Consider the following 24653-nt stretch of genomic DNA (forward strand, 5'->3'; position numbering starts at 1 on the left):
TTTTAAGTGCTTTTAAACACTTAGCCAGCATAGTGTCTATTTTTTCTTAACTCACCATTATGCAAGTGAAGATGACACTTTTGAGCTCATATAAGGATGCAGCGATTCCCAACAGCCTTTTGTCATGAGATGAGCGAACAGTCTGCTCGGTCTGACATGGGACAAAAGAGACAGGTCAGATAAGAATAGTTTAGGCTCAGTTTCACCATGACCCCCAGGTCTCTTTCTCCCAAGTGGATATCTGTGTAAACAGAGCCTTTGTGGAGGCCCAGGTGCTAAAAGCTCGGCTCCAGATATCATTTACTGTGAAAGTGCTTTTAACCTGCGCCACCTGTTCTAATAGCATAAACCTGTACAAATAAATATGAAGGATTAGGTACAATTTGCTGCAAACTTATTGATGCAGAGCAAGGAACACTTGTTTCTCTAATGTGTAACATTGGTGCCTGTTTTGCTTTGTTTTCCAGCTTATTCCCAGCACATGGAAAACCATATCAGCCCCTCAACCTATCTGAGCCAGCCGCTGCCCCCGGTGCATTCAGGACGCTATTCCCCGACCCCAAAGACCATGGTGGGGGATGATGATGTCACCAAGTACGGCTCACCTGTTTTATTAAGATTCATGTTACTGCTCAATTGGTTACAATAAGATCAGTGGCGGCTCGCTCGTGACTGCTCATCCGAAGGGCGCAAATTAAAAATGTGTGTCGTGTGTGTTGCTTGTGTTTTCAAAATATGTGTTTGTTGCGTCATGCGAACCATGTGCATCACGTGTTTTGTCAAAATAAGTGCCTGCTGCACACGAGTCAAAACCATTTGTGATGGAAGAGGCGCTCACGTTCACAAAATACACGGAAGACACTTAAACAGTAAACTCTGATTACACATGAGATTGATTGAGTATCTGGCAAACGCGAGCATCTCTTTTATCATAAACCCTTTAGACGTGTCTGCAGCAGGCACTTATTTTGACAAGACACGTGATGCACATAGAAACACTCGACGCGCAGAACAACACATATTTTGAAATTACGAACCACACATGTGACGGGCTACATACATGTTGTGACGAACTTCATATTGAGTGCCCTCGAATAAAGAAGTCACCGGCCGCCACTGAATAAGATGTACATTGGCACCCGGCAGTTTTTTGTACCTGTTTTTAATCTTCCTCCGTTTTCCATGGTTCATCCTCCATGCCTAGCTTGCATAATGCTGCTGAGATAAGTCATGATAAATGTACATGTGCTCACCTGTGGTGCGAGCTGCTCAGGATTCAACATTCTTCAGGATATCTTTCCTGATTTATCTGTCCTTTTCTGCTGCCCAAGGACTTTTTAGTTTCTTATTGCTGCTGGTGACTGAATGCTGTCAATTTGAGATAACAGCAATGTGGCTCACAGAAAGCTGCTCGTTCTGCTTTGAACTCTTAACGCTAAATTAGAGTATAAATGTGCAAAACAAATCAACTTTGATATATATAGTAGTTTACTGAATTATTAACAGTATTTCCTCTCAGGTCATTGCTTCAACATAAGAGAATAGGTTTATTTTTTTGCATCTTTTAGAGAAACGTATGGCTTAAGTATGTGTTTTTTATAAATATATTTTCATTTTAGGAACTGGCTCACTTTGAAAATGGCATTTGAAAAATCATACCAGGCAGTGGCAACAAAACACCAGACCGTTAGGCAGACAGAGAAATCTGGCCTCACACGTCACTGCAGATTTAGCGATTTGATAAGCTCCAAATTTAGCCCATTCACGTCATGTTGGTTCATTTTCATAAAAATCACGATGCATCCTCAAGCCTCTTAGCCAGCCTGCCAGAAAATTAATAAACAAGATTGTCGTAATCCGACAGAACAAACGATTCTGTTAATCTGATCATTTAGGTGCAAAATAGGGATTGAGTGCAGCAATCAGGTATGCACAAAGTAACCCGAAAAGAGCATGTGTGCCATTTCAGATGTGACTCTATTTTACAAGTTTTTTTTTTAACTTGGGCAGGGAAGAGGTGATGTGATAAAAATTACATTTAATTGTGTTTTAAAGGTGATATGTAAAAAGCCACAGGGAAGTTTTACGGTGTACAACAGTGTAGTGGAGAGAGGAGCTACAACAACAGTGCCTCCTAGATGCCATATGTGACCCAGTCTGTGAAAGCCAAGCTGAAGTCATTTATTTACGATTTTACTGTTTTCTTGATAAAATCATGTGAAAATATAACCTAAATTTTTTGAAAATTGACTCAGTTAGGCCATTTAAAAGATTGAAATCCACAATTTTTGTATTTGCACTAACATTATTCCACAAATGCTGTTGATGCAGCCTATAAAACATTTCCTAAATGCTAATGCATAATAACCCATGTTTACTGTTTCTGTTTTACTCTTTGTTAGCAGTATAGTGATCTCCCATTTTTCCCATTTGAACAATCTTGTGCCTTTATTTACCCATGTATATATATATCCGTTAGTATGAGTTTCATGAACATTTAACTCACAGATCAATGTAGTGTCGAGTTTTCGTGTGGATATATAGGGGCTTAATTTTTTCTCTGATGCTGCAGGGAGCCCCGGAAGGTGGTACTGCATCGTGGCTCCACAGGGCTCGGCTTCAACATTGTGGGTGGAGAGGATGGAGAGGGCATCTTTATCTCGTTCATCCTTGCTGGAGGCCCTGCAGACCTGTGTGGAGAACTGAGGAAAGGAGATCGCCTGGTTTCTGTGAGTATTCAGAGTGAACCGTGAAAGTTTTACTTAAAGGAAAACACCACTGTTTTTTTATATTTTACTATGTTTTTACCTCAACTTAGAGTTAATACATACCCATCTTTTTTCAATGTGTGCACTTAATCTTTATACAGCGCGTCGTGAATGTGTTAGCATTTAGCCTAGCCCCATTCATTACTTAAGATCCAAACAGGAATGAATTTAGAAGCCACCATACACTTCCATGTTTTCCCTATTTAAAGACTGTTACATGAGTAGTTACACGAGCAAGTATGGTGGCACAAAATAAAAAGTTTTTATAAAAAAAATTTAAGCAGATAAAAAAATGAGAACTATATTGTATGGCGGAAGAGCACTTAGTTTGCAGCACTTTGACCTCGGCTCGCAGTAACATCATCACTCCTGACTACTCCCCCTCTCGCTCAAACTTCCGTCAATATTACTACTCCCGAGGTCGAAGTGCTGCAAACTAAGTGCTCTTCCGCCATACAATATAGTTCTTATTTTTTATCCACTTAAAAAATCACCACATTTTATTTTGTGCCACCATACTAACTTGTGTAACTACTCATGTAACAGTCTTTAAATAGGGAAAACATGGAAGCGTTTGCTGGCCCCCAAATTCATCCCTGTTTGGATACTAAGGAATGAGGCTAGGCTAAATGCTAACACATTCACGATGCACTGTATAAAGATTAAGTCCACACATTGAAAAAAAGATGGTTATTTTATTAATTTGTCTAAATTTTGACGTAAGAACATAGAAAATATTGAAAAACGGTGGTGTTTTCCCTTTAAAATTAGAGAGCTGTTTCTCAGCATACTTGATACAAAAAAACTCCCCTTTCGTGTGCTTAAAGCAGTGCTGTAGCCGCAGACATATACCGCCTACTAGAATTGCACGATATATCTCATGATGTTGTTTAAACAATATGGAAAATCATATTATTGAGGCTTTGCTTTTGTTCTAGTTTACCAAAATCGTACAAACATTCGCTTTTCAAAAAACAACATTCATTGCTCATGAAGTCACTGTGTGCTGTAGTCAAGTACCACGCTTGTGCATTCAGAGCATCATGTTTTTAAAGGATGCAAAATATTGTCCTATCGTAATCTGAAACAGGATCTATCAAAATATTTTTTAGACAATATAGCACACCCCTACCACAGACATCACTATCATGCTGTCTGCTTTTTGTTGCTAACCTTTCAGGTGAATGGAATAGACCTCCGCGGTGCCACGCATGAACAGGCCGCTGCGGCTCTGAAGAATGCTGGACAAACTGTTACCATTGTCGCCCAGTACAGACCAGAGGGTGAGTGTTTTTTTGTCGTTGCACGGTGCCACTGTCAGTCATTTTTAAAGCCTTTTGAAAATAAACCTAAAATCAATCTGATATCATTTGCTTAGATGTGTTATTGCAAGTAGTAAAAAACCAATGAGCCAATACTCTAGTTTTATAGCCATCTATTGACTCATTTGACTCAGATCAGGGTCTTAAAAAACCTAATAAAAGTATATTAGGATAATGAGTCATCGAAAGTTGATAAACATATCTGTAAAAAATTAGAAACCACTACATAAACTATTTAGTTTGTATATTATCAACCTTGGCATGCTTATAATATGATATATATTTTTAATTATAACTGCAGATGTGTTTATAGTAGTGGTCATTGTATAATGAACGTTAAACTATATAATTGACCCATGCAGGCAATTTGAGAGTTTACCCATAATAAAATGTAACATTAGCAAATGTAGAAAAAATACAGATATACATTCCTAAAGGGGAAATTTCACAACTTTTTTTAAAATGTCACATAAATGTCCCCAGACTACATATGTAAAGTTTTAGCTCAAAATACCATATAGATCATTTATTATAGCATGATAAAATTGCCACTTTGTAGGTGTGAGCAAACTGTGCCAATTTTGGGTGTGACCCTTTAAATGCAAATGAGCTGATCTCTGCACTAAATGGCAGTGCCATTGTTGGATAGTGCAGAATAAGAGGTGGTATTATCCCCTTCTGACATCACAAGGGGAGCCAAATTACAATTACCTATTTTTTCACATGCTTAAGGTTTATCAAAACTAAGTTACTGGGTTGATCTTTTTCACATTTTCTAGGTTGATAGAAGCACTTTAACATGAAAAAGTCAGATTTTCATGATATGTCCCCTTTAGTATAGCTTAAAACCAGAATTAGACAAATATATTAAAACAAATGGTTATCACTAACAAAGACATTTTATGAGGGGACATTCAGATCTTTGTGGATTTTTTTTTTTTTTTGAGATTTTTTTGAGATTATAGCACTTAAACATGAAAAAGTCAGATTTTCATGATATGTCCCCTTTAGTATAGCTTAAAACCAGAATTAGACAAATTTATTAAAACAAATTGTTATCACTAACAAAGACATTTTATGAGGGGACATTCAGATCTTTGTGGATTTTTTTTAGAGATTTTAAACACGTTGCTTAAGTATTGTCGCCTAAAGTCTTGCATTTTATTAGTAAAATGTCTTATGAACCTATAACTATAAGCATTGACGTTTGGTGGCCTCATTGTTTTTTATTTAGATTACAGCCGATTTGAGGCCAAGATTCATGACCTTCGAGAGCAGATGATGAACAGCAGCATCAGTTCAGGTTCAGGATCCCTGAGGACCAGTCAGAAGAGATCATTATATGTCAGGTATTAGACAGATACTGCATAACACACTGGACACCAATACTTCAATTTCATTTATAAGCAATAAAATAAATGACGTATAAGGTTATCAATTTAAAAGATTTTATATGTATTATATTTAGTTTATGTCAGAGATTAGTTAGTGTTTTAAATGTGGCATTCTCTGATGCCACATGTGCTTAAACATAAAGGGGAAAGTAAGCTGTTATGTGTTCTGCAGGGCACTGTTTGATTATGATAAAACAAAGGATTCAGGGCTGCCCAGCCAGGGCTTGAACTTTAGGTTTGGGGACATTCTGCACGTGGTGAATGCTTCAGATGATGAGTGGTGGCAGGCACGGCAGGTCACTCCTCAGGGAGAGGTGGAGGAAATGGGCGTCATCCCCAGCAAGAGAAGGTGAGGCAATAAAAGACATTGAGCGTGCAAGTGCCTACCTTAATGTTTGTCCCCCCAGTATTATCATATTGGTTTTGGAAATTTGTCTTAGTATGTTGTAGTGTATTACTGTAAAAAAAGAAACTTTGCTTTTTTAGTGTTTACGGACCCATCTCTACCTCAAGTTATATTTCAGTTTCCTAAACAACTGAGGTTCGATATGGAAAACCTACAATACGGCTTTTTGTTGATAATTCATGCATTTTTAAAATGGCATCTCCAATGGCTGACCTCAGTGAGAGGTTTCACATTGCCTTAGCTATGCCAGAGAAATCCTAGATGCTTACAGAGACAGTTTCACTGAATCTATTCAAAAACCTGTTATTAATCAATACCCTCTGAAATTGATCACATTTTCAGATTTTAATCCTGTATAGCTGATAGCTTACTCTCAGTGTCCTCTAGTTCCTAATGTATTGACAATGTCATGCTTAAACAGGTGTAAAATAGTTTAAAAGTTGAATAAAACCTATTGTAACGTGTTTTTATTCAAGAGTGGAGAAGAAGGAAAGAGCCAGGTTAAAGACAGTCAAATTTAACTCCAAGGCACGAGAGAAAGGGGTGAGTGAACCATTTATTCCTGCATGTTGATGAACAATAACACAGAAGTATACTGTAAGCTGATGATATCACACATAAACAGTCATATGCAAAATCTTAGCTTAGTTCCAAAACCTAGTGAGCTGCCATGCTGTCTAGTCCCTATAGTAGTGGGAGACTTATGTTGCTAAGCTATTGTTGTAGTGCTTTAAGCATAAAATAACAGTGCACACACAAACAATGGATTAAACAGTCAATGTTTAACTAGATTCAACTATTGTTTAGCTCAGTAGGCAACATAGTGTTGCTTTCCACCTTTTTAAACAGCATTTTTTAAGACTTTAGATGATGACTTACAGTGTTGTCTAGCTGGGCAACTCACTATGTTTTGTAACTTGATGTAATATTCATATAGTTTTAGTGTTCAGTGAGTAAATCAAATGATTTAAGGGGACGTTCCACTTTTTTGAAAATATGCTAATTTTCTAGATCCCCTAGAGTTAAAAATGTGATTCTTACCGTTTTGGAATCCATTCAGCTGATCTCCGGGTCTGGCGCTAGCACTTTTGGCGTGGCTTGGCATAATCCATTGAATCTGATTAGACCATTAGCATCGCGCCTAAAAAAAAATAACCAAATAGTTTCGATATTTTTCCTATTAAAAAAATTGACTCTTCTGTAGTTACGTCGTGTACTAAGACTGACGGAAAATCAAAAGTTGCGATTTTCTAGGCAGATATGGCTAATCGGATTCAATGGATTGTGCTGGGCTGTGCTGGGGGTGCTGGCGCCGGACCCGGGGATCGGCTGGGTGGGTTCCAAGATGGTGGGGATCGGATGTTTGGCTTTGGGGGAGCTGGAAAATGGGCCTATTTTCAAAAAAATTGGAATGTCCCTTTAATACTTGATGAACAGCTTTACAATGAAATCAGATTAAAGTAGACATTTTTATTGTTCCTACCTCTGTAAAGATTTGACCATTTGATATTAACCCACATGTAATAATGCTCAGTCGGTGCATTCAGTGGAATGGTAATAGTCTGGATGTCATAAACTAATCAGTCTGTCATGAATGATCCGGTCTGAATTAACAGCATGTGTAACTGCGAGTCCAGACAGGGCCCTTAATATAACATATCTGTATGTAACAGTACTATGAAGCATCAGTAACTCTTTTTAAAACATAAAGGTCAAGTGACCAGTACTGAAGCCACAGCACATACAATCTAACATGCCGTCAAAGGCAATGCATGATAGGAAAACGAAGGACAAATACGCTTGCCATTGATGTTTGACTGCTTGTCCTTCTGTATGCCTCCCTCACATCTATTCTCTATCTTCACACTTTTCTTTTATTGGTCTCGCAAAACCTCTTCCTGTAGCTCAGCAGGTAGAGCATATTGCTAGCAATGCCTAAGTCATGGGTTCAATATCCAAGAATGCACAAATTGTTAAAAATGTCACTTTGAATAAACGTGTTAGCCAAATTCGTAATGTAATGTAATGCAAAGGATCTCCAGAATATCATAATGCTGCAGTCAAAACAAGCCAGACATATAACTGATCGCTATGTAAGAATGCAAATGCATGCTCATAAAAAAGCACCTGTAACCAGGATGCTGCATCACTGCCAAAAAATAGTGCCATGTAGTTTTACTTACCCAAACAAATAATGGCCTGAATTGTATGTACATGCTCTATTTACAGCAAATGATTTTATGCTTTATTCCCCTGCTCTTGAACTAAAGATAAAAAGAGAAAATCAGCCAGACTTGTGATTTGTTTTGTCCTGGTGTTGCTGCTGAGAAAAAAATAGACAGTACCAAAGTGGTTACAGGCATTCTCATGCTTTTGGCACACTCACCAAGCTTCTTACCCTGCATGCAAATACAACCACAATTTGTTTCAGAAGCTTCCTCTCTTGTGCTTGAGATTTGATGCTATTTGCTACTTTTTCAGGGCTATGGCTCAAATCTATTTATTTGTCCATTTCAGTTCTTCATGCATTTCATATACATTTCTGACTTTGTGATGTCCTCAACCTGAAATTAATCTGAATTAACACCAGTCTATAAGAAATACCTTAAAATCGTGTGAAGCAACCATAAGGGATGCATGGCGATTGATCGCGATTTGTCTGTGGCAGAGTGGAGGTTTTTGTTTGCATCATGTATGTGTGTGGGCTGTGTATAATAACTTTGTATAAATACGGTGAGAAAGTGGGTATTTGAACACCCTTAGAGATCATGGAGGGGTCTTGGGTTGTCATCGTGGGGGCGTGTCCGCTGTGGGAGACATAATCTGAAAAAAATTAAACACAATGTACGTTTTTTTCAACTATTTATTTGTTTGATACCGCTGCAAATAAGTATTTGAACCCCTGTCTATCAGCTAGAATTCTGACCCTCAAAGACCTGTTAGTCTGCCTTTAAAATGTCCACCTCCACCCATTTATTACCCTAAATTAGATGCACCTGTTTGAGGTTGTTAGCTGCATAAAGACACCTGTCCACCCCATAGAATCATACATTGTGATTTCTGGATTTTTTTTTTTTAGATGGTGTTTCTCGCGGTGGACATGCACCTACGATGACAATTTCAGACCCCTCCATGATTTCTAAGTGGGAGAACTTGCAAAATAGCAGGGTGTTCAAGTGCTTATTTTCCGCACTGTAAATGCACACACATGCATGTGTATATTTAAGAAATGTTTACATGTGTATGTATATTTATGTATAATTCATATTATATATAAATATATTTTTTTCTTTCTTAAAATTATACATGCATGTGTACATATTTACATAAGTATTGTACACGGTTCGCACATGTATGTGATGTGGACAGGAACTTTTGTTCTGCTATAGATTAATCGCGATTAATCGTTATGCATTCCTATGTCTTAGTGCTGTTACTTTAAATATCAGCACTCTTAAAACACCACACTGTAAAAATTCATTGTTGGAACTTGAATTAATAAGTCGTTTCAACTTTTTTGGCTTGTTAGAAGTTGCTAGAAATGATTTAAAAAGTTTTTTATTTATTTATACCAGCTCCTCACTGGTCAATGGGGTCGAAATGACTTGTTAATTCAAATTGCTTAAACTTAAACATTTAAGTGCAACAAGGATTTTTTTTATAGTGTTATATTTTACTAGAACTAACTGTTATATAAATGCGTTTTGAATCTAATGCCAATGGCCATACTGAAGCAGTATGATCTATCAGGGTCCACAAAGCAGATAGCAGATCAATCATCATTTTTATTTTCTCCATATGGACATTAGACAGCCCTCTTCCATGTCCTTCTTTTCTTTTGCCCTCCCCCTCCTTCTCTTCCTGCAGTCCCTCAATGACAAGCGTAAAAAGAACCTCTTTTCCCGCAAGTTCACCTTCTACAAGAACAAGGAGACGAGTGAGCAAGAAACAAGTGATGTGGACCGTAAGTACAGACTGTCCTGCCACTGAAAGCAGCGTCACAGCTCAATGCTGGGTGAAATTAGGGCAGTAGGTCATAAAGACAGAGGTGGGCACTGCTCCACTGGGCACGACAGGGATCAAATCTCTCTCGAGTCACAACAACATTACTGTAGGTGTTGTGGTTTAGCATCCAACTTCAAAGCTTTTTGCCACCTTGATGCCTGTTGTGCCTAGTGGTCGGACCAGGCCTCAGAGTGTCTCAGTAACCCATTTACTCTTGTGGTTGTTGTCTCTTTTGTTGCTCCCTACATGACTGCTCCACAGGACAACCCAGACGACATGCTTTCCAAAGGCCAGAGTAAGTGCTTCCCTGTGGATGACCGCTCGGTCACCTCTGGACCAGACCTGTCTTTCTCTTACATCTCTCATTTTTCTCAATCACACAGCTCATTCTGATCTATTTTTAGGGAACACATTTAGTTTGTCCCAGCTTCTCCATGCAGAAGACACACTGTTTTCTTACTGTTGGTATTGGTGGAGGTGAAGGGTTGGGATCTTTTAGTGTTTGTCGAGGTTGTGTTTTGTGAAATCTCCTGTCAGTACCTCTATGTCAGTGATTCCCAACCGGGGGTACACGTACCCCAGGGGGTACGTGAAGAGGTTCCCGGGGTTTACGCAAAAAGATTTAGATTTTGCTTTGATCTCATTTATTTTTAATAAAAATGTCTTTCGTTTGTCCAGTCATTGACCTAAGATTGATTTTTGTGAGGAAAGCATTGTAAAAATGACTGCTTTAAATGTTATTTTAATCTTATCATTAATATTATTAGCCGTCGTGAGTAAATGCGCTGCATGCTCCAAAACGCAATAGCGATGTCCAACTCAAGAACGATCTGACTATTTTCAATGAACCTGAATAGTTTCTAAAGACACAAAGTTTATTAACTATAAATATTGTTCAAATAATGATATTCATTCCCGCTGCCATAACATTTTCAAATGAAGTAAAAAAACATTTGCATTGTTTTTGGCTAACATATTTTGTCCAGTATGATGTCTTTTGTATTTATAGTGAATGTCTTAAAGGAATAGTCTACTCATTTTCAATATTAAAATATGTTATTACCTTAACTAAGAATTGTTGATACATCCCTCTATCATCTGTGTGTGTCTAACTTTATCTCTAAATGGTACCATTGAATGAATGGGGCTAATCTAAATGCTATCGTAGCGTCGCAGCGCGCTCTAGCGCTTACGTGCACGCACACAGATGATAGAGGGATGTATGAACAATTCTTAGTTAAGGTAATTATGGCGCTCGCTTTGTGTCATTTCTTTCCAAACCAAGCTTAAAGACGTGTTAACGTGCGCGTGACATGCGCGTAAAGAACGTGCGTCTGTTATACGCGTGGAGAACGTGCGTTCGTCTTAACGTCATACTACCGTGTCTAATTTATATGCGCGTGGAGAACGTGCGTTCGTCTTAACGTCATACTTATCGTGTCTAATTTCAAAATAGTGCACATAAACTGTTATACAGTTACTTGTATGAAGGGCTTGTGTTATTTAGGACACCATTCAAACAGTGATGGCTGTAAAATCCGATCATTTAAGATATTTTCAAATTAGATAAGTAATTTCAACAGCAGATAGAAATATCACATAAATAGCTATTTAAAATAGACTTTTAAAGTAAATATTTAACATCCTTGAGAAAAATCAAGGCAATATAGGCTACTTTGATCAAAAAGGTAATCTCACAACAAATGCATGCATTGGGACAGGAAATATACTAAAATGAATAATAAAATAAACTAGACTAGGCCGGGCATCCTTATGCTCTGTGTATCTGTTATAAAAATGAAATCCTAGCAAGCTCATATAAACTTGTAAATGCCAAAATTAAAGGAACCCAAACATATATTAAAACTGCAAGCAGTGATGGAAGGGCCCTCGCACACCTGACACCGCCACGCCGTGGCATGAGAAGAATTAAAGGGAACAGTAGTAAATAGGCATTTAAGCAGGGACGTGCACAGGAATTTTTAGGGGCAGTTGCTCTGTCCTAAAAAAAGGGCACCCCCCATGAAAAAAAACTTACGGCCTATATGAAGGACTGAGAATAACAGGGTCTTTATTAAAATCACCAAACATGTTTGCCTAATGCCTACCAAAAAAATAGTAGCCTAGGCTGCTTGTCTGCAAGCTATGGTAGCAAGCTGCTATCTGTCTAATTATTTAGGCTAACATGGCAAACTCAGCCTGGATTTATGAAGATTTCAACAGAGGTGGAAAGAGTAGCCAATAACTTTACTTAAGTAAAAGAACAAGTGAGTAAAGAAATAATTACTCAAGTAGAAGTAAAAAGTATGCAATGAAAATAATACTCAAGTAGCGAGTTACTAGTTACTCATGAAAAAATAAATCTAGGTATACATACATGCACGCCCACACACACACACACGCACACACACACACACACACACACACAATACAGTGCCCTCCATAAGTATCAGAACAGTAAAGACAACATTTTTCTTTTTGCTGTGGAGACCAGATATTGGTAAGATAAATATCAGTATGTCAGAAGTTTAGAATGTCACATTGAATTAATCTTTGTTTATGTTTCAACACATACATGCTTTAACAACAAAGAACAACAGCATTAAAATGCTGACTTATGTTTGTTGTACACAAATGCACACAAGTGAATTAAACTGATCCTACACTGATCCTACACATTTTATGCTTTTCATGTGTTAACAATCAGGACACAGCTCAGTGCATAGACTGTAAAAAAAGAGGCTCAGCGCCCATAAAAAAATGACGTGACAGATTCTGTATTTTTGTATCATGTTCATCTTTTAATGTTTAGACATTTCTTGACTCCACAGCAAACAGAGCAATACTGAAGGGCACTTATACATTGTGTGAAACTGCAACATACACAAACAGTACAGAAAAAATAATACAAACGCAAAATAGACAAGCATTACAAATTAACTCTCAATGTTGATGTAGCTTATAGCTGAAATATCAGACTGTAAACTGATAAGAGTTTTGCATTCACTATAAAGTTAGAATCTCCTAAAATGGTCTGAGGACATTGAGAGTTTACACTTACATGATACAAACTGATTTTAGACAAAACTCATGTTTTCTTATGTTGTCATGTCGCGTGTGTTTTGTGAAGATCACTTACATCAGTACAGTATACAGCGAATCAGACGTCAATCATCGATGGATCTTCTGGAGGCTGCGCGTGTTTAACTGTGTTTGACGACGAACAGGTCACGCGTATATATAACGGCGGGTACATGTGTGAAGTGCTGCTTTTAGTTAAAAGACTGGTAAATTCATATCCTCGTCACCCAAAACTGTTTATATTCTGCGTGTTTCTACATAGGCTACGAGTAAAACAGCATCAGACGATTCAGCGATCTGAACAATTCATTCAAACTGATTCGCGAACCAATTCAAACGTTTGGCCCATTTGCTTTGTAAAGAATCGATTCAAAAGACTCATTTATTTGCAACATTTTGTAAGGAATCGACTCAAACGAGTCATTAATTCGCGAATGCCTCAGAAACACGAGACAGCGATTTAAAAATAAAATATAAATTTCGTAATTAATTAAAATAGAGTAACGAAGTAACGCTGCACAATGTAAACGAAGTAAACGTAAAAAATGTTCCACCTCGGAAGGGCAACTTGAGTCGAGAAGGGCATATGGGCAGTTGCCCGGGCAACCTGAGCAACCCCCCTGTGCACGTCCCTGCATTTAAGCATGTAAACATAGGTGAACCATTTAAAAGTGTAGTATAATGTGCCACATTTCCTGTTGCTAATTACAAATGACAGCGAGGTAGCATCGTGTAAGATAGCATGAGAGAGAGAGTATTATCATTGTAAACATGTAACTTCCTGTTACCAGCTGGTGGCGCTATGACCGTAACTGACTATTGGCATCATAAGTGACTATCAGTGATGGGAGTAACGCGTTACTGTAACTCCACTATTTTTTTAAATCAAGTAACGCAATTACAATTACTGAAATTTAAATGAGTTCGTTACTCGCGTTACTCTATTTTGTAAAAAATAGACAAGACATATCTGACGTCGCAGGACTGTAGTTGGCGGCGCAATGATTCATTACACTTCATCATAGCTGACAGTGCATATAGAATGAACATGAAAAATCGAAACGGGACAACATACCTTTGTTTAAAAATTGTGCGCAAGTCATAATCCATCCGGTCTCATGTTTGTAAATTATCTTCACCAAGCAATCGCAGTATGACATCAACTTGCAATTGTAATCCACAAAGGTAATAAATCTAAGAAATGTTCATATATTCTTAGATGTTTACATCGGCTTCATGGAAGAGAACGATCCGCGATTGTTGTTTCCACTAAAATATTCACACTGCGGTGTACACCCGTGTTAAAACTCCATAGTATGTGTGAGCTCGCTTTTAGTTTTAGTTTCAGTCTCTCCGTATCCGAACAAAAAATCCACTCGCTCTGTGTCCGTCTGACAAAACAATCCACTCGCTCTGTGTCCGTCCGACAAAACAATCCACGTAGCCTACTCCGTTTTCTGAATAAATATCTTCCTTTAATCCTGTGTATCATTTAAATCCAACAGAAAACAAACAATATATGACCAAAGAGCGCAGTCCCTGCGGCAAGCTTCACAAGCTGTGTTCCAATTCAAGGGCTGCACCCTACTAAGCATGCAATAAAAGGTGAGCACTCGGCCATTCAAGGCGCTCAGAAGTTCGCGAAGAGAACTGAAATGAGACGGTCTAACCTTCGGAGGACCCATAATTTGCCTCATCTGCTGCACGCGCAACGTGCCTGTCAGCAGGACACAGCGGAGACGTTTCTAACTTATTAAAATAAATATGAAATCAGAAAAATTATAATTTATTTTAGAAAATTTGACATGTTGACACAATTGTCTCCAAATTTTTAAAGAGACACTACACAATTTTAACACATTTTATATTTTTGTAAACATGCAGAATATTTGTCTAAATGGTCTAAATGATATACATAAATAAACTAAGTTTAAATATTAAGATAATTTCTAACAAAAATATTCAAAGGTTGAATCTAAAGCAAAATAGGCTCCTACAGAATGTGATATATTAGAGTCTTACGTGTAAAATAGCCCATCCATATCATTTTACTGTTTGACTGTTCAGTACTGTTCATATTTACATTTAAAAAGCAGACATAAAAGTAACTTAAAAGTTACTTTTCTAAGTAACTAATTACTTTTGATATACAGTAACCGGTAGAGTAATTCAGTTACTTTTAAAAGAAGTAATTAGTAACTGTAACTAATTACTAATTTTTTAGTAACTTGCCCAACACTGGTGACTATTGACATGTAGATGTGTTCAGTCCAGGACTCTTATTAATCATGTGAAGTTAGGGAAAGATCGGACATTGCATAATCAGTGTAAACATGTCACTTCCTGTTGCCAGCTGGTGGCGCTATAACCATAAGTGACTATTGACATGTAGATGTGTTCAGTCCAGGACTCTTATTAATCATGTGAAGTTAGGGAAAGATCGGACATTGCATAATCAGTGTAAACATGTCACTTCCTGTTGCCAGCTGGTGGCGCTATAACCATAAGTGACTATTGACATGTAGATGTGTTCAGTCCAGGACTCTTATTAATCATGTGAAGTTTGGGACTGATCAGACATTGCATAATCAGTGTAAACATGCCACTTCCTGTTGTCAGCTGGTGGCGCTATAACCATAAGTGACTATTGACATGTAGATGTGTTCAGTCCAGGACTCTTATTAATCATGTGAAGTTTAGGGAAAGATCGGACATTGCATAATCAGTGTAAACATGTCACTTCCTGTTGCCAGCTGGTGGCGCTATAACCATAAGTGACTATTGACATGTATATGTGTTCACTCCAGGACTCTTATTAATCATGTGAAGTTTGGGACAGATCAGACATTGCATAATCAGTGTAAACATGTCACTTCCTGTTGTCAGCTGGTGGCGCTATAACCATAAGTGACTATTGACATGTAGATGTGTTCAGTCCAGGACTCTTATTAATCATGTGAAGTTTAGGGAAAGATCGGACATTGCATAATCAGTGTAAACATGTCACTTCCTGTTGCCAGCTGGGGGCGCTATAACCATAAGTGACTATTGACATGTATATGTGTTCAGTCCAGGACTCTTATTAATCAGGTGAAGTTTGGGACAGATCAGACATTGGATAATCATTGTAAACATGTCACTTCCTGTTGCCAGCTGGTGGCGCTATAACCATAAGTGACTAATGACCTGTAGATGTGTTCACTCCAGGACTCTTATTAATCATGTGAAGTTTGGGACAGATCAGACATTGGATAATCATTGTAAACATGTCACTTCCTGTTGCCAGCTGGTGGCGCTATAACCATAAGTGACTATTGACATGTAGATGTGTTCAGCCAGGACTCTTATTAATCATGTAAAGTTTGGGACAGATCAGACATTGGATAATCAGTGTAAACATGTCACTTCCTGTTGACAGCTGGTGGCGCTATAACCATAAGTGACTATTGACATGTAGATGTGTTCAGCCAGGACTCTTATTAATCATGTAAAGTTTGGGACAGATCAGACATTGGATAATCATTGTAAACATGTCACTTCCTGTTGCCAGCTGGTGGCGCTATAACCATAAGTGACTATTGACATGTAGATGTGTTCAGTCCAGGACTCTTAGCAATCATGTGAAGTTTGGGACGGATCGGACACTGTATGCCTGAGTTCCAGCAACCTGTTTCATAGCGAAACATCAAACTTTGGCTGGCCGAAATAGACACAAATTTTAATATAGAATCAAATCCTTCGCAATTTAGCATCACAAAGGCCTTAAGATGACACTCGCCAAATATGATGATGATCCGACAAAAACTGTAGGAGGAGTTAGTTAAAGTATGACTGCTGGAAATGAGAAAAACTGAGCCAAAATCTGAGAAATAATTCAAAATAGCTGACTTCCTGTTTGGTGTAGGGCATTGCTCCAAGAGACTTTTTTGTAGGGCTTGTAATAATACATGAGCATACCGAAATTCGTACATGTAAGTAAAACACAGTCCAAGGGCTGCTTAATTCAATATTTGAAAGTGGCGCTAAAACATGCTCCTTCAGGTTGCCAGCTGGTGGCGCTATGGCTATAAATGAAAATTGTTATGTAGATGTGTTCAGGTCAGGACTCTTAGCAATCATGTGAAATTTGGGACAGATCGGACATTGTATGCATGAGTTCCAGCAACTTCCTGTTTCATTGGAAAACATCAAACTTTGTCGGGCCAGAACCGACACAAATTTTTACGTAGAGTCAAATCCTTCGCAATTTAGCATCACAAAGGCCTTAAGATGACACTCACCAAATATGAAGATGATCCGACAAAAACTGTAGGAGGAGTTAGTTAAAGTATGACGCCTGGAAATGACAAAAACTGCGCCCAAATCACAAAAATAACTCCGAATAGCTGACTTCCTGTTTGGTTTACGGCTTCGCTCCAAGAGACTTTTTTGTAGGTCTTGTCATGCTACAGACGCGTACCGAATTTCGTAATTGTACGTCAAACACAGTCCGAGGGCTGCTTCGTTGAAAATTTGTAGGTGGCGCTATAGAGCCATTTTCTCACGCCTAATTCTAAAGCATACACCACATTTAAATTTTCATCACTCTTGACATCTGTGCAAAACTTCATGAGTTTTCGAGTATGTTTAGGCCCTCTAAAGGCCCGCTGAAGTCGGAGAAAAAGAAAAAAAATAATAAATATAGCTGCAAGCAGCAATGGCGGGCCCTCGCACGTTTTTTTACCGCTACATGGTGCGTCCGAGAAAACGATGCACGGTGGGCAAGGGCATCAAGTGGGTAAAATATCAGTGGGCTATTTAATGTTGTTTCTGAGCCATTTGGGGACTGTAGGTAAAAGAAACCCCACATTTTAGACAAACAGGTGCACTAGTGAGCCACTTAAGAGACACGCCTATGTCTGACCTTTTTGTCAACACTTAACAGCCGAAAACTCTGATGTGTGCAGAGATGTATAGTAACGAAGTAGAACTACTTCACTACTGTACTTAAGTACTAATAGGCAGTATCTGTACTCTACTGAAGTATTCTTTTTTTCTCCTACTTCCACTTTTACTTCAGTACATATTTTCGATGAGTTTAATACTTTTACTCCAATACATTTTTTATGTGCTGCATAGTTACTCGTTACACTCAAATGTTACAAATCATTCCAAACCTACATTATCACTGCCGGAGCGGTGATACACATTAGAAACACACACAGATTGTGGTCTAAACCAATAGGAGATAGTGAAGAGCGGACCCCTCCCTCCCTCTTACTCACAAATATGAGCCGCGGTTGTGGACAAATGTGAAGTGAAGAGAGAACCAAAGTGCACGAGAGAGACCGATAGAGAGAGAGAATTCGCGAGAAAGGGCGAGTGTGCGCGAAAGAAGGAAACCTAAATACATTGAAACATCTTGTACCTTTACCTATTACCATTACATCGACTAATATTTTATTAATTCTGAATTCTCTATTGCCATATTAGTTAAATTAATCTGAACATTCCTGTCCTTGTACTCCTGCTACAGCCAAAGCAATTGTGAGTGTCCTTTAGCTTAAACATTTGAAATAATATAAACAATATTATATTCAAACTTTTGACTGTTTTCTTTAATAACTACATTACACAATACTTGTACTTTTACTTTCAGTACTTGAGTAGTATATTTTAAAATAAACTACTTGCAATACTTAAGTACAAAACATGTTTAATACTTCAGTACTTCCACTTAAGTGGTGTGCTCACTTTTTTGATAGAGCACTTGTACTTTTACTCAACTCTGGGTCCCTAGTACTTTATACATCTCTGGATGTGTGTGCCAAATTTAAAGTTCAACTAAGCACGCCAAGAGCCTTAAACATGCCTGAAATTAAAGTAAAGTTTGACGCGTTGCCATGAGAACAGCGTTCGAGATGTCTAAAATTCCTTCGCAATTTATCATCTACAATGTCTCGGCATCATGTTGACCACTTCTGGTGTCAATCGCATGAATCCCATACGAGGAGTATTTAAAGGTTCACAGCATGTAACTGTCAGCCTTAAATATGTGTAAAAATGAAAGTAAAGTTTGATGCATTGCCATGGCAACAGCGTTTGAGATATCATAATCCCTTCGCAATTTATCATCTACAATGTCTCGGCATCATGTTGACCACTTCTCGTGTAAATCGCATGAAAATCCTAGAAGGAGTATTTAAAAGTTAACTGTATGGAACTGAAAGGCTTAAATATGCCTTTAAAATGAAAGTAAAGTTTGACGCGTTGCCATGGGAACAGCGTTTGAGATATCAAAAATCCCTTCGCAATTTATCATCTACAATGTCTCGGCATCATGTTGACCACTTTTGGTGTCAATCGCATGAAAATCCTAGAAGGAGTATTTAAAAGTTAACTGTATGGAACTGAAAGGCTTAAATATGCCTTTAAAATGAAAGTAAAGTTTGACGCGTTGCCATGGGAACAGCGTTTGAGATATCAAAAATCCCTTCGCAATTTATCATCTACAATGTCTCGGCATCATGTTGACCACTTTTGGTGTCAATCGCATGAAAATCCTAGAAGGAGTATTTAAAAGTTAACTGTATGGAACTGAAAGGCTTAAATATGCCTTTAAAATGAAAGTAAAGTTTGACGCGTTGCCATGGGAACAGCGTTTGAGATATCAAAAATCCCTTCGCAATTTATCATCTACAATGTCTCGGCATCATGGTGACCACTTTTGGTGTCAATCGCATGAAAATCCTAGAAGGAGTATTTAAAAGAACATTGCATGGAACTTTCAAAAAAATCCAGCTTTGTGACTGACACACTTCCTGGCGCCTGGTGGTGGCGCTATACCCGAGACTCACAATAGGCACATCGATGCGATCGGAATCTTCAGACGAACAAACACCCCGCGTGTCATTACAATAAGACATTTTTTGCTTTAGATATTAGACACTTCCTGTTTCTCTGATTTCGCCACAACTTTGTCGGCTCGCCATGGCAGAACCGTTCGAGATATCAAAAATCCCTTCGCAATTTAGCAAGTCCAATGTCTCGACATCATGTTCACCACTTTTGGTGTCAATCGCATGCATCCTCTAGGAGGAGTATTCAAAAGTTCAACGCATGCATTTTTTAAACAATCCAAAATAGCTGACTTCCTGTTGGGCGGAGCTTAAATGTTAGAGGGCGAAAGTTGTTCGGGTCGATGAGATCTATATGCGTACCAACTCTCGTACATGTGCGTACATGTTTGCACGATCTGTGCATCAATGTTTTGTTTTGCATTACAGGGGGCGCTACAGAGCCCCCGTGCCACGCCCGTGTTCCAGCCTTTGCCCATTTGCAATGACGGACGACTCTGACGTCTGTGCCAAATTTCAAGAGTTTTCGAGTATGTTAAGGCACCCAAAATGCCCAAAAGTGTTAAAAAAAATAAAAATAATAAAAAAAAAAAAAATAATAAATTCGAGCAAAACCAATAGGGCTTCGCACCTTTCGGTGCAGGCCATTCTGGCCTGCTCCTCGGTGCTCGGGCCCTAAATATAGCTGCAAGCAGCGATGGCGGGCCCTCGCACGTTTTTTTAACACTACACGGTGCCTCCGAGAAAACGATGCACGGTGGGCACGTGCATCAAGTGGGTAAATATCAGTGGACTATTTCATGTTGCTACTGACCAATTTGGGTACTGTAGGTAAAAGAAACCCCACATTTTAGACAAACGGGGGCACTAGTGAGCCACTTAATAGACACGCCTTTATCTGACCTTTTTGTCAACACTTAACAGCCGACAACTCTAAATTTGGCACACACATCAAAGTTAATCTAAGCACGCCATGAGCCTTAAATATGCCTGAAATTAAAGTAAAGTTTGAAGCGTTGCCATGGCAACAGCGTTCGAGATGTCAAAAAATCCTTCGCAATTTAGCATCTACAATGTCTCAGCATCATGTTGACCACTTTTAGTGTCAATCGCATAAACATTCTAGGAGGAGTATTTAAAAGAACATCACATGGAACTGTCAAAAAAATCAACATTTGTGTCTGCAACACTTCTTGGCGCCTGGTAGTGGCGCTATACCCGAGACTCACAATAGGCACATCGATGCGATCAGAATCTTCAGACGAACAAACACCCCGTGTGTCATCACAATAAGACATTTTTTACCTTAGATATTAGACACTTCTTGTTTCTCTGATTTCGCAATGAATTTGTCGCCTCGCCATGACAGAACCGTTCGAGATATCAAAAATCCCTACGCAAATTAGCAAGTACAATGTCTCGGCATCATGTTCACCACGTTTGGTGTCAATCCCATGAATCCCCTAGAAGGAGTATTCAAAAGTTCACCGTATGCATTTTTGAAACCATCTAAAATGGCCGACTTCCTGTTGGGCGGAGCTAATAGGTTTGATTGTGAAAGCTGTTCGGTCGATGGGATCTATATACGTACCAACTCTCGTACATGTGCTTACATGTTTGCCCGATTTGTGCACCAATAATTTTTTTGCATTATAGGGGGCGCTACAGAGCACTACCGCCACGCCCGTGTTCCAGCATTTGCCCGGTCCTAATGGCCAATGACTTTGAGGTCTGTGCCAAATTCCCGGTGTTTTCGAGCATGTTAAGGCACCCAAAGTGCATGCCAAGTGCTTAAATATGCCTGAAAATGAAAGTAAAATTTTACGTGTTGCCATGGGAGCAGCATTCGAGATATCAAAAATCCCTTCGCAATTTATCATCTACAATGCCTCAGCATCATGTTGACCACTTTTGGTGTCAATCGCATGAAAATCCTAGGAGGAGTATTTAAAAGAACATCGCATGGAACTGTCAAAAATCCACCTTTTGTGACTGCCACACTTCCTGGTGCCTGTTGGTGGCGCTATACCCAAAACTCACAATATGCACATCGATGCGATCGGAATCCTTGGCCGAACATACACACTGCGTTTCATCCCAATAAGAAATTTTTTGCTTTAGATATTAGACACTTCCTGTTTCTCTGAATTCGCCATAAATTTGTCGCCTCGCCATGGCAACACCGTTCGAGATATCAAAAATCCCTTCGCAATTTAGCAAGTCCAATGTCTCAGCATCATCTTCACCACGTTTGGTGTCAATCGTATGAATTCCCTAGGAGAAGTATTTAAAAGTTCATGACTGACACACTTCCTGGCGCCTGGTGGTGGCGCTATACCCGGGAGTCACAATAGGCACATCAATGCGATCGGAATCTTCAGAAGAACAAACACTCCGCATGGCATCACAATAAGACTTTTTTTGCCTTAGATATTAGACACTTCCTGTTTTTCTGAATTCGCCATGACTTTGTCGCCTCGCCATGGCAGAACCGTTCGAGATATCAAAAATCCCTTCGCAATTTAGCAAGTCCAATGTCTTGACATCATGATCACCACGTTTGGTGTCAATCCCATGAATCCCCTAGAAGGAGTATTTAAAAGTTCACTGCATGCATTTTTTAAACAATCCAAAATGGCTGACTTCCTGTTGGGCGGAGCTAAAATGTTAGAGGGCGAAAGTTGTTCGGATCGATGAGATCTATATGCGTACCAACTCTCGTACATGTGCGTACATGTTTGCACGATCTGTGCACCAATGTTTTTTCTTGCATTACAGGGGGCGCTACAGAGCCCCTGTGCCACGCCCGTGTTCCAGCCTTTGCCCGTTCGCAATGACGGACGACTCTGACGGCTGTGCCAAATTTCAAGAGTTTTCGAGTATGTTAAGGCACCCAAAATGCCCAAAAGTGTTAAAAAAAATAAAAATAAAAATAAAAAAAAAAATAATAAATTCGAGCAAAAACAATAGGGCTTCGCACCTTTCGGTGCAGGCCATTCTGGCCTGCTCCTCGGTGCTCGGGCCCTAATTAAAGCTGCAAGCAGCGATGGAAGGGCCCTCGCACGCATGTGCACCGCTACCCTACGGCATTAGTAAAGCAGTGAACCAGGGGGATATGAATTAAAGTGGGTAAATACAGGTGGATATTCAAAGGGAAACTGATGTGCCACACCGCCTGTGTGCAGCAGGTGGTGCTATGACTGAAGCTGAATATTGGCATTGAAATGTGTTCAGGCCAAGAACCTTATCAAACATGTGAAGTCTGGGGCAGATCGAACAATGTATGTCTGAATTACAACAGCTTCCTGTTTCATGGCGAAACATCACACTTTGCCAGGCCGCCACGGACACGCCCTTCAATGAAAAGTCAAGATATTCACAATTTATCACCGCAGAGGGCTTTACATCAATCTAACCATATATGATGATGATTTGATTAAATCTCTAAGAGCAGTAAATCATAGCGTAAAACATGGTATTTCCTGCTACCTCTAGGTGGGGCTATGACTGAAGCTGAATATTGGCATTGAAATGTGTTCAGGCCAAGACCCTAATCAAACATGTGAAGCGTGGGGCAGATTGGACATTGTATACCTGAGTTAGAGCCACTTCCTGTTTCATGGCGAAAACACCGAAATTTGGCAGCCCGCCACGGACACACCCTCCAACGAAAAGTAAAGATCTCTGCAATTTAGCATCGCAAAGGCCTTTAGATAAGACCGACCAAATATGACGATGATCGGATTAAATCTGTAGGAGGAGTTTGTTGCAGTATGAAGCCTGGAAATGACCAAATTTGCACAAAAATCAAGGCAAAAATTCAAAATGGCCGACTTCCTGTGGGGTTTAGAGCTTCGCTCCAAGAGACTTTTTTGTAGGTCTTGGAGTGATAGATGATCCTACAAAATTTCGTATCTGTACATTTTTCGTAGCGGGGGGGGCTGTTCGCTTGAAATTTTGCAGGTGGCGCTATCGAGCAATTTCTACACGCCCACTTCTGGCGCCTATGCCACATGTAAATTTTCGCCACTTCTGACATGTGTGCAACGTTTTATGACTTTTTGAGCTTGTTTAGCCTGTCAAAAATGCGATTCATTTACCGATACTTTGCGAGGCCGCCACGGACACGCCCTTTAATGAAAAGTCAAGGTCGTTGCTTTTTATCATCACACAAGGTCTTGAGATTACACTGGTGAAATATGATGTTGATATGGTTAAATATCTAAGAGCAGTAAATCACAGCGTAAAACATGGTATTTCCTGCTGCCTCTAGGTGGCGCTATGAGTGTTACTGAATTATGCCATGTTGATGTGTTCAGGCCTGGACCCTTATCAAACGTGTGAAGTCAGGGGCAGATCGGACATTGTATGCCTGAGTTATAACAACTTCCTGTTTCATGGCGAAACATCACGCTTTGCCAGGCCGCCACGGACACGCCCTTCAACGAAAAGTCAAGATCTTCGCAATTTATCAAGGAAAAGGGCTTAACATCAGTCAGACCAAATATGATGATGATTTGATTAAATCTCTAAGAGCAGTAAATCAGAGCATAAAACATGGTATTTCCTCCTACCTCTAGGTGGCGCTATGAGTGAAGTTGAATATTGGCATTGAAATGTGTTCAGGTCAAGACCCTTATCAAACATGTGAAGTGTGGGGCAGATTGGACATTGTATGTCTGAGTTAGAACAACTTCCTGTTTCATGGCGAAAACGCTGAAATTTGTCAGGCTGCCACGGACACACCCTCCAACGAAAAGTCAAAAGCTCCGCAATTTAGCATCACAAAGGCCTTTAGATGATACTGACCAAATATGATGATGATCGGATTAAATCTCTGG

The 24653-nt window shown here is 39.2% G+C and overlaps 1 protein-coding gene across 20 annotated transcripts in view; it reads left to right on the plus strand.

The window, feature by feature from the left end:
- dlg1b (discs large MAGUK scaffold protein 1b) overlaps positions 1–24653 on the plus strand; it is a 124552-nt gene that overhangs the window by 69197 nt on the left and 30702 nt on the right. For 15 of the 20 annotated variants that reach the window (XM_073853792.1, XM_073853795.1, XM_073853807.1 and 12 more), the window contains 7 exons: positions 468–594; positions 2573–2729; positions 3949–4051; positions 5325–5439; positions 5657–5833; positions 6367–6433; positions 9758–9854. In XM_073853792.1, coding sequence (XP_073709893.1) covers positions 468–594; positions 2573–2729; positions 3949–4051; positions 5325–5439; positions 5657–5833; positions 6367–6433; positions 9758–9854 — 843 coding nt within the window. Of the gene's footprint in view, positions 1–467; positions 595–2572; positions 2730–3948; positions 4052–5324; positions 5440–5656; positions 5834–6366; positions 6434–9757; positions 9855–10156; positions 10191–24653 lie in introns of all 20 variants that reach the window. The other 5 variants (XM_073853797.1, XM_073853810.1, XM_073853864.1 and 2 more) reach the window with 1 other exon arrangement.

The sequence above is a fragment of the Misgurnus anguillicaudatus genome, chromosome 2 (genome assembly GCF_027580225.2).
Source record: "Misgurnus anguillicaudatus chromosome 2, ASM2758022v2, whole genome shotgun sequence".
NCBI lineage: Eukaryota > Metazoa > Chordata > Actinopteri > Cypriniformes > Cobitidae > Misgurnus > Misgurnus anguillicaudatus.